The sequence below is a fragment of the Sceloporus undulatus genome, chromosome 6, assembly GCF_019175285.1.
Source record: "Sceloporus undulatus isolate JIND9_A2432 ecotype Alabama chromosome 6, SceUnd_v1.1, whole genome shotgun sequence".
NCBI classification, from domain to species: Eukaryota; Metazoa; Chordata; class Lepidosauria; order Squamata; family Phrynosomatidae; genus Sceloporus; species Sceloporus undulatus.
Window position 1 is genome coordinate 153,246,225 of NC_056527.1, and position 9,498 is coordinate 153,255,722.

A 9,498-nucleotide genomic window follows, 5' to 3' on the forward strand; every position below is an offset into this window, starting at 1 on the left:
TTGGAGAGGAGGGAAAAGTCAGACACTGCAATTGGAATGCATGTTTATTCTTTTTCAGTACTAAATTCCTCACTCCCAAGCTAACAAAACTCAGTTGATGTTTTCTTCTCTCCCTGGCTGCATCTACCCTGTGAAAATAATGCAATTTGACTTTAACTGTCATGGTGACATTCTATGGAATCCCCAGGTTTGTAGTTTGTTGTGGCACCAGAGCTCTCTGACAGAGGAGGCTAAATGTCTCACAAAACTGCCGATCCCAGTATTCCCTAGGTTGGAGCCACAGCAGTTAAAGCAGTGTCAAACTGCATTAATTCTGCAGTGCAGATGCAGCCAGAGTTTCGGTAACATTTATACTTTCATTTCAGTAAGTATAAGTTCAATCACATTTATACGTCAGTAAAATTTATACACCATTATGACCAAAGTAGTGAAGAATTGAGGCTGCACAACATTGCTGTGCCAAGATTATCAAGTACTTCAGAAGGTGCTGGTCTCTCCTCCATCGGTGATTTTTAAACAGAGGTTTGACTTTCAGGAGTGCCTTAGCAATGGATTCCTGTATTCACAATGGGTTGAACTAGATGGCCCTCAGGCGTCATATTCAAAAACAAGCTGGCACCAGAACCCTAGGGCTATTTAAAGACTGTGATGCATACAGTCTGGCTATGTCTATTCCCATCCTTTCTCTGAATGTTTTGGAGAGATTCTGCATGGTTTCACTGTTCATGGATGGGAGTCCAGAGGCCGTAGCGTCAAGTAGATTGGCTTGTCTGGGATCAGGATGAGATCAAATTTGGTACCAACTTCCATTCCCCTCTTAGTTTCAATCTTGAAGTTATCCAGCATCTGGAAAGAGAAAAAGAGAGATTGCTTTTTTAAAAAGCATCATAGAAAAGAGAAGAGAGAAGCAAAAAAAGCAGTGTAGTACAACCACACTGCAACTTGGCAAGCGTAGATTTACACTATGCAAGCACAGTGTAGGATCTTGGCCAATGTCAGCTTGTCATAACCAAGCCTGGCTTTAAAAAATAATAATCGACAAGCACAAGCCCGCTGTGCATAGTATCAATTGGCCAACGATTTGTGAGTGAAGTCACAAACCCACCAAATTCACATCCCTTGCTGATGGTTTCAAAAATGCTCCCTGAGGCCTCCAGGCCATAAGAGATTTGGGAATCAAGTTCAGACTCACATGGATCAAGAACAGTTGCATCTCCAACTCCGCAATCCTGCGCCCAAGGCACTGACGTGGCCCAAAGCCAAAGCTGAGCCCTCGGAAATGTTTGGAGTCATGATTCAGCCACCTTGCAGGATTGAATTGCTCGGGTTTGTTGAAAAACCTGGCATCCTGACCCATTGCATGGATGCCAACCTGGACTAATGTCTGCAAAGAAAAGGTGGAGTGGGAAAGGGTCATCAGTCAAATTCTAGCAATGGATCCCTCTGTGTGTTCTCCAAAATTACTGACTACATTGGAGGCATAGCGCCATTATTTTCTGCTTTTCCCATGTATATGGAATTGGGTTCAAGATACATCTTAGGCTCACCCTGGTGGGATAAATGTTTCTGCAGGTTGTAGTATTTGTTGTTGTAGTTCTCAGGGTTTTTACAAATATACTGTATGTATCAAAATAATGTTTCTGTTGCTTAAAAAGCTCAAAAATAAAATAAAATAAAAATGCAGAGAGGAAGGCATTTGCCCTGCAAACTATAGGACCTTCCTCTGAAACTGAGGCTGCAACACCTGGTATTCATCAGCAGTCTCTCATCCAAGTACTAACCAGGGGTGACTGCTTAGCATCCAAAATAAGACAGAATCTGGTGCCTTTACAGGCCCATTTGTAGTCCAGCAGATGGATCTGGGTGGGAGTGAAAGGAGCAGGAGGAGGATAAAAGAGGAGCTGATAGCAGCCAAGCTTGTGCAAAAGAGAAAGGAAGAGAGGGGATAAGAGGGGGGTGAAGGATGAGAAATTGGACCACTTTCAAAGTAGCATCTAGACACTCCAAGCAAAGGCCAAGGGAAGAGAAGAGGGCCCACAATCTGTAGAGCAAAGGCTGAGCAATGGGGCCCTTCTCCTCTGCTTCACAGCTGGGTACCAGCACTGGCCCCACTCCAAGAACTGAAGCTTTCAACACACACACCTTCAACATCCCCACATTTCATTTTAAATACAAAGCCAGATGATCCAGCTCTTCTTATTTACAGAGTATCGTCCCTAATGTTTTCCCCCGTCCCTCTTAAATGAATGCACCCAGTTACTTATTTTTTTTGCCTATCCAGAATTATCTTGGAGTGGTTATTCAGTCACTAAGGTCTACTTCACAGAGCTCATGAAAAGGAAGACTATAAATACAGTTGGCCTTCTGTAGCAGCAGATTCGTTGTCCACAAATTCAACCATCCATGGCTTGAATATATTCAAAAAATACATAAATTCCCAAAAGCAAACCTTGATTTTGCAATTATATATAAAGGGCATCATTTTACTATGCCACTGCATTTAACGGTACTCCATCATCCACAGATTTTGCCATCCACGGGGGGCCCTGGAACCAAACACCAACAGATACCAAGGGCCCACAATATAAGAACCACAGTACCATTTCGTGCTGATCGCTCACCTTGGCAGGAATAAAATAATTCTGAAGGATAATCTCTTGAGTTGTGTATCTTTGTATCGTCACTGCAACCGGGTGAAGTCTTGGGGAAAATGGGAGGAAATAGAGAATATTGATATTACCGCTAATAAATAAGTCACACAGCACTAATCCTCTCCAATGGGAACAAACCCAGGGATGGTTTAACATCATCCTCACATGGTTCTTTTTTAAAAAGTGGAATCCATCTTCTACCAAAATGTGTTAAATTTTACAAAGCAAAGGAACCTTCAATAAATCTCTCAATCATGGTGCACAACACTGTGATGGTTTGTTCAGTAGTCCTAGGTAGGATCTACAGCTCATAAAAGTAATCTTTTTGGACCCCAGTTCCTAGAATTGCCTACCCAGCTTGCTGGTCAAAGGATCTCTGGTTCAAAAAAAGAAAAACCAACTTCTTCCATCTTTGAGAAAAATACAAGTAATCAATACATTAATGCATGGTTTGCACCATCATAATAGAAAGGAAATCCCCTTACCTTAGTACTTCTTTGACAGCAGCTTTGACCAATGGGACAGATTTCAGAACCTTCAGGATATCTCCCTGGGAAGATGCTTTGGCTGCAAAGATCTCAGACCGCAGTTGTTCCTGGAGGGCTGGAGCTCGAGCCAATTCATACATGGCCCACTGAAGAGTTATAGAGGTCTAAGAGGCATCCCAGGAACAACAATAAATATTGAGGGTCTCATCTGGCATTGCAAGCATCAAAATACAAACATACCTTCCAGTCGTGGCTAGTGGCTTCCATGTTAGTAAGGCAGTGAATCCAATCTGGATTTAGCCCAGACTCCCAAGCAGCTATCCAAGGAGCCATTTATTTTAGAGCAAGGTTCAATGCCTTTTTAAATTTCAGATTAAAACATGGAATAGATTCACTGCTTCTCCTCAATATATCTGGCTACAACCACCATTGTTCCTTTCATATAGGTGCATATATTTACACAACAAAATTGAATTTTTTGGTAGAAAAAAAGGTAGCTATCAGACCACCTATTTGTGATCATTTCAAGCAAAGGGCTTGATGAAAAAGATAGCCAACACCAACAAGATTCTAGCCCAAATCCTATTATTGCTGCATCCCAGATACAAAAATTTAATTCCCTCCAACATTTCAACTCATGTTCCACAGTTACACAGCAGATAGGTGCACCATGTTTCTTTCCATGCTGGGAATAATCATACTTATTGAATCTGACTAGTGGAGATAATGGTGAATTCAGTTTCAGTTCATTTCTGAAGAACCTTTCCAAAATTCAGGGATTTCTTCCAATTCAGGACAGAAATAATTTTGGATGGGGGTAAATTAATGTGAATAAAAGTGAAAGTGATGGATTTTCATATCCCTGACTACTATCCACTCCTTACCGTATCCACCCCTCCTGCCATCATCTCTGTTATGCTGGCTTTGATATCTTCGACGGCTAACTTGTCCTGCATTAAAAGGCTGGACAAAACACCCGTGTATTCTTTGGCATTTTTCCGGTTCAGACGGAGGTCTCTGTAGATGTTCTGTATGCATTTGTCGGCTGGTGAGACAGAGAGAAAGAAAGGGGGGGAATGTATACAAATGTACCTCAGTCCAGTGGTGAAGTCACTGTGGAAGCAAAATCTTCATATCCTCACCAGAGCAACAACTTCTTCTCTAGCTAAGCTCAGGGGAAATAGTTCCACCAGGGTGCAGAAGATATCACAAGTGAACAACACTGACAGGCTAATGTCAATGCTGTCCTGGGACAGCATTGACATCATTCCTCCAAATCATCTTAGCAGTCTTAGAGCAAAACAACAACCCCAACTGTACCTTTACTTTCAGACAAGATGGCACATGGATAGACAGGCCAATGTTTAACTCCATATAGCAATCTCTTGTGCTTGCATATCTCAGAGTTTTGCGTTTACATTAAAAACAGGGTGGAGATCTGAGGTCCTTCTTGTTCTTATGCCTTCCTTCTCACCTTCATTGTGGCTCAAACGGCCTATCTGTGATTTTGTAAAATATTTAAACCTCCCAACTACAGAAGAAGATCATGGAATCAATGGGACGTATGTATTGACACACCATTCAACAATTGATTCAATGGGTCTTTTCTGATCATAAGTCATTCCATAAAATAGAGGGCTTAGTCTGCAGCAGAACTTGGGAAAGTGACTTTTTGGACTGCAGATCCCATTGCCACTGGACTGGAAACTTTGGGGAGTTGTAATCCAAAAAAAAAGTCACTATTACAAGCGGTGATCTCCAACGTCATCTGCTAACCAAAACTGCTTACATTCTTGCAACTGCCTGGAAAGAAATGAGCACTGTGTGATCTCTGAGGATAAACCAGGGCTTCCCAGGAATGAATCGGCTCACCATGTGCGAAGATGGTGTCCCAGGCTTTCACATGATCCTGCCAAGTGCTGGAGTTGATCCAGCGTAGAAAAGTGGGTGGGATGTACAGCATCGGAGAGGTGCTATGGAACATCAGCGTGATGGCATCAATAAAACTTTGGTTCTCCGGGTCAATGAAATCCTGCAGAAGCCCCAGGCGTGTGCCATAAAGGACACTGCACACAGCTGTGGGACAAAACAGATGGAGAAAATGGCTAGAATTGTTTTTTTCTACAGGGCATGGCTTAGGCGGGAGTTATGAAAATCTAAACACTTGCATTGAACCCCTGTTGCAGCATTGTGTGTTGTGCACCTTCAAGTCATTTCCAACTTACGGTGACCATAAGGCAAACCTATAGTGGGGCTCTTTATATTTCAGGACCTGGCAGTTCCATTTGTAACAAAACCCAACATTTTAAAGAATATATTCAATGTTTAAATATTTTCTGAGGAAATGGTCCTTTTCATCTATCAAACATGATACTTGCATGCTAAGCCTAGTTGTACATAATGCATTTTATATTCCTAAAGTAACAAAATGAGTCTCAATCTATAAAGAGTGCTGCAACCAAACTTTGGAAAGTCACCCCATTTGAACTACAGCTCTCAGACTTCACCAGGGGCCCTGGGGATTTGAGGAGCTGCAGTCTAAACTTAGCCACATTTCCAAGTCTTATCTAATATCAATTAATTGCTCCATGAACTCACACTCCAAGGCAAAACGGAAGAGTTCGTTGGTAAGGTCGGCTGTCCATTTTCCCTGTGGGCTCCGTCCGATCTGTACGTGGACCTTCTTGACAAAATCTTCTCCCACCGTGTTCAGGAGAGGCACAAAGTTGTCGATCACTTTGAGAGACAGAGCTTCCTTGTTCAGAGCCAGGCGGTCCTGGCGCCAACCTTCTCCATTCCTACAGATGAAAAGGAGAGAAGCTGGCAATGGAAGATTTACTGAAAATCCAAGAAATCTTCCCAGGCTCTGGATTAGGCCCCTTAAACCATTTTTTAAAAATTAATTTAATTCATAGCCCATCTTTCTTTTGACATGGGACCCAAGGTGGCTTACAGCAAGTTTTAAAAGAAACAGCTAAAAACTCAACTGCATCTACTTAGTCATTTTGGCTTCTAGAAGGAGTTCAGGTTTGATATGATGGCTCTGAATTTCTTTAAAAATAACTTTCCAAAGTCCTTTGAAAGGTCTATTGAAAGTACTTGGTTCTACCATTGGCACAAGTCCATCTAGTGTGGGCATGAGAGAAGGCCTTTTTGGTGGCTGCTCCCAGAGAGGTAGAATTCTTTCCCAGAGGAGGCTATGCTGGCCCTGTCTTTGCTTTCCTTCCACTGGCATGTATTTTTTATTATTACTATTTAAATAGGTATTTGGTGAATCAGTAGCTGTGTAGTGGAGGAGTTTCAAAGAGGACATGTGTTGGCCAAACCTCATCCAAGTGTGGTCAAGTTGTAGTTCTCCAATAAACTGGTTATTGTCAAATACTGGAGAGCAAAATGGCTAACTAATATTGTATAAAGGGCTCCCTCAGATGAATATAAGCAAAGAAATAATAGGTTTCTAAGAACTAGATAACAAGTATCATCATGCATATACAGAATAGTGGATGATATGATTAAGAACAAAGAAAGGAGAGATGCCCTTTGCCGTAGTTTACAGCACTAAACAGAAAGGAAGAATGCATAGTGCATTCTCTTTGAAAATATATGATGATAATGAAGAATTTTAGAAAGGAATGATAAGTGTTTTATATTTTTCAACAAGAGCAAGATAGGAGGTGCAAAACTATAGAAGTAATAAGAAACAGGACAAGGAAAATGTATGTACACACACACTCACACATTATTTGTTTGAAATTTTATAAGCAAAGAATGTAATATTATTTATGGTTTACTGAATAAAGACTATTTTTCTTTAAAAAAAAGGAGTCTACTCAACATGATCAGCATTATTAAGGAGGAAGAAAAGAAAAGGAGGCGATGGAGTCTTGTCCTTCCCAGTAGGCTCAGACAAAAGCAAACAGCTGCAACTTTTCATTGATTTTCTTTTATTCCTCACTAATGACTTTTGCCATCTTGACCACACACTCATGTTGCTTGGCCAATGCATACATACTTTCATCTGTGAAATATTAGGGGGTACATTGGAGAAAAACTGGAGCATGCTTTTACAATCAAAGTTAATAGAACTTCCCCCAACTCAAGATTTAGGTCCTGTTTTTAATTGGTTCTGACCCACCTTGAGAACCAGTTCTGAAAGAAAGAGAAGATTCCCCCTTAGGTTCTCTCATTTTGAATTTCCCAGACCTGTCTTGCAGGCCCTTACTTGAGAAGAACTCCATATGGCTTGTTACGGAAGTCGCGATAGGCTGTCCAAGGAGGCACCATGAATCTCTCTGGGTACAGTCCTTCAGCCTTAAAAACAGTCGCGGCATCTTCTGGATCAATGATGTTGACGCTTTCATAGTTGCCCAGTTTCTCCCTGCCAAGTGAGAAAAGTTGAATTAGAAAGAACATACGAAGCTGCTTTCTACTGTATCAAACCATTGGTTCATACAGCCCAGTATTACCAGCTCTGACAGGCTGGTGCTTCCAACAGGGTTTCTTCCCTAGCCCTACAGCTCTGGAAATCGGGGTTCAATTCCATGTTCAGTCATAAAATCCCACTGTGTGACCTTGGGCTAGTCATATTCTCTCAGCTTCAGAGGATGGCAATGGTGAACCCCCTTGAAACCTTGCCAAGAAAACCCCTTGATAGGTTCGCCACAAGTTGGAAATAACTGGGAGGCACACAACAACAACAAACCTGGTATTACTTGGTGGTCCCCTATCCATGTTTGTTTGTCTGGTTATTTATTTAATTTCTATCCAACCTTTCTCCCAGCATGGGATTAAAGATAGCATGCAACATTTTAAAAACACAATACAAGTTTTAAGAACCTCTTTGACTACAGTTTTTTTGTGGGTTTTTCAGGCTATGTGGCCAGCCACAGACGCTGGCAAAATGTCAGGAATAAACTCTTCTAGAACATGACCACGTAGCCCAAAACACCCACAAAAAATGATGGATGCCGGCCATGAAAGCCTTCAACCTCTTTAACTGTTTTACAAAAGTTAAGATACAATTAAATTAACTTTGATTTCTTTTTTTAAAACAAAAATACCAGTTAGAAACTGCACTGTTGTTTTGTGTGCCTTCAAGTCATCTCTGATTTATGGCGACCCTAAGACAAACCTACCCTGGGTCTGGGATTTTATTGGCAAATTTTGTTCAGAGGGGATTTGCCTTTGCCTTCCACTGAGGCTGAGAGAGAGTGCAACTTGAAGGCACACAACAACAGCAGCAGCAGCAGCAGCAACAACAACAACAACAGTGGTGTTTTGGTTCACCATTCAGCTATTGCTTCAGTGACTTCTCTACCAATGAGATCCATACAGTGATAGAACATACAAAAGGTTGACGTTAAGATGCAATTAAAGTATGGATAACGTTTTAAACAATCTGATTGGAAGCATGCAATTAAAAATGATGAAAATGCAGTCTTGCAAACTGTCCAGTTAAAGGCATACGATGCCTTATGAAAAGCCCATTCATTAAAAACGTGCCATTCTCAAAAGCTTCTCAAAACGTTGCTCGCATCCCCTGAAGAGACTGCACTTCAGAAATACTGTACAAATCAAGTTGACTTCAATGAAAATATGACTTGATCATCAAGGTAAAAGAAGACGGGTTACCTGTACCTTTTATACTGTATCATTTTAAACTTGTGCTGGTCTATGATCATAATAAAGAAATTCATTTATTCAGGCAATTTGCGAGGTAAATGAACTTTGCAAGGTGTGATGAAACAAGCCCACTTACTCAAAATGACCCTTTGCATAGGGGAATGTCGAGGAGGGTAGCTCCATAATGAACCCAAAAAACGGAACCCCTTACCGGTAAATAGGCCCAAAGGTCTGAAATTTGTGGATCATGATGTTATGGAGATTATGGAAGCCCCCTTCCTTCCAGAAGAGATACAGGTTGAACCAGTTGGATTTCCAGTTGCCTGGCAATTCGCGAAATGGCCTGGCGGCTTTCCCTTCCAGAGGAGAAGGGTACAACTCCCGGGAAACGGCATGAACTTTGCAGTAGCCAAGCCGCTGAACATCTTCAGGCCAGGAGAAAATCCTCCAACTTCTTTGGATGCCCAAGCTGGGCATGTAGAGATGACACCTGGCTAGCATTCCCAGAGACAAAGAAAGGGAAGAGAAAAAAGGGGGGAAATGTGGGGGGGAAAGAAAGGGGGAATGGGGAGAGTCCAGCCACCAGCTTTTTAGAGGCTAATGTCCTTCAAAGTGATGTATGTTCACTAAAATCTGTCTCATATAGCAGCTGGGCTGCTCTCTTTCAAGGATTCCCCCAGTAACTGCTTGTTCCAAAATCCCAGCCCATCTTCCCTCCCCCTTTAAAAACAATACTC

The 9,498-nt window shown here is 41.7% G+C and overlaps 1 protein-coding gene across 1 annotated transcript; it reads right to left on the reverse strand.

Annotated features, from left to right (window-relative positions):
- Positions 1-211: 211 nt before the first annotated feature.
- On the reverse strand, positions 212-9,264 carry LOC121934581 (cholesterol side-chain cleavage enzyme, mitochondrial). The gene is made up of 9 exons (XM_042475179.1): positions 8,973-9,264; positions 7,362-7,517; positions 5,738-5,937; positions 5,012-5,215; positions 4,024-4,184; positions 3,137-3,303; positions 2,622-2,700; positions 1,193-1,384; positions 212-846 (listed from the first exon to the last, which is right to left on the reverse strand). Exons 1-9 carry the CDS (start codon positions 9,260-9,262, stop codon positions 724-726), a joined length of 1,572 nt encoding a protein of 523 aa, XP_042331113.1. The 5' UTR covers positions 9,263-9,264; the 3' UTR covers positions 212-723.
- Between the last annotated feature and the right edge of the window lie 234 nt (positions 9,265-9,498).

Excerpts from the sequence above, each read along its gene's own strand:
- LOC121934581 (XM_042475179.1), bottom strand. The coding sequence starts at position 9,262 with ATGCTAGCCAGGTGTCATCTCTACATGCCCAGCTTGGGCATCCAAAGA. Across the intron at positions 4,185-5,011 it reads GGACACCATCTTCGCACATG|CCGACAAATGCATACAGAAC; the intron begins GTGAGCCGATTC and ends CTGTCTCACCAG. Across the intron at positions 1,385-2,621 it reads ATTATTTTATTCCTGCCAAG|ACATTAGTCCAGGTTGGCAT; the intron begins GTGAGCGATCAG and ends TTTTCTTTGCAG.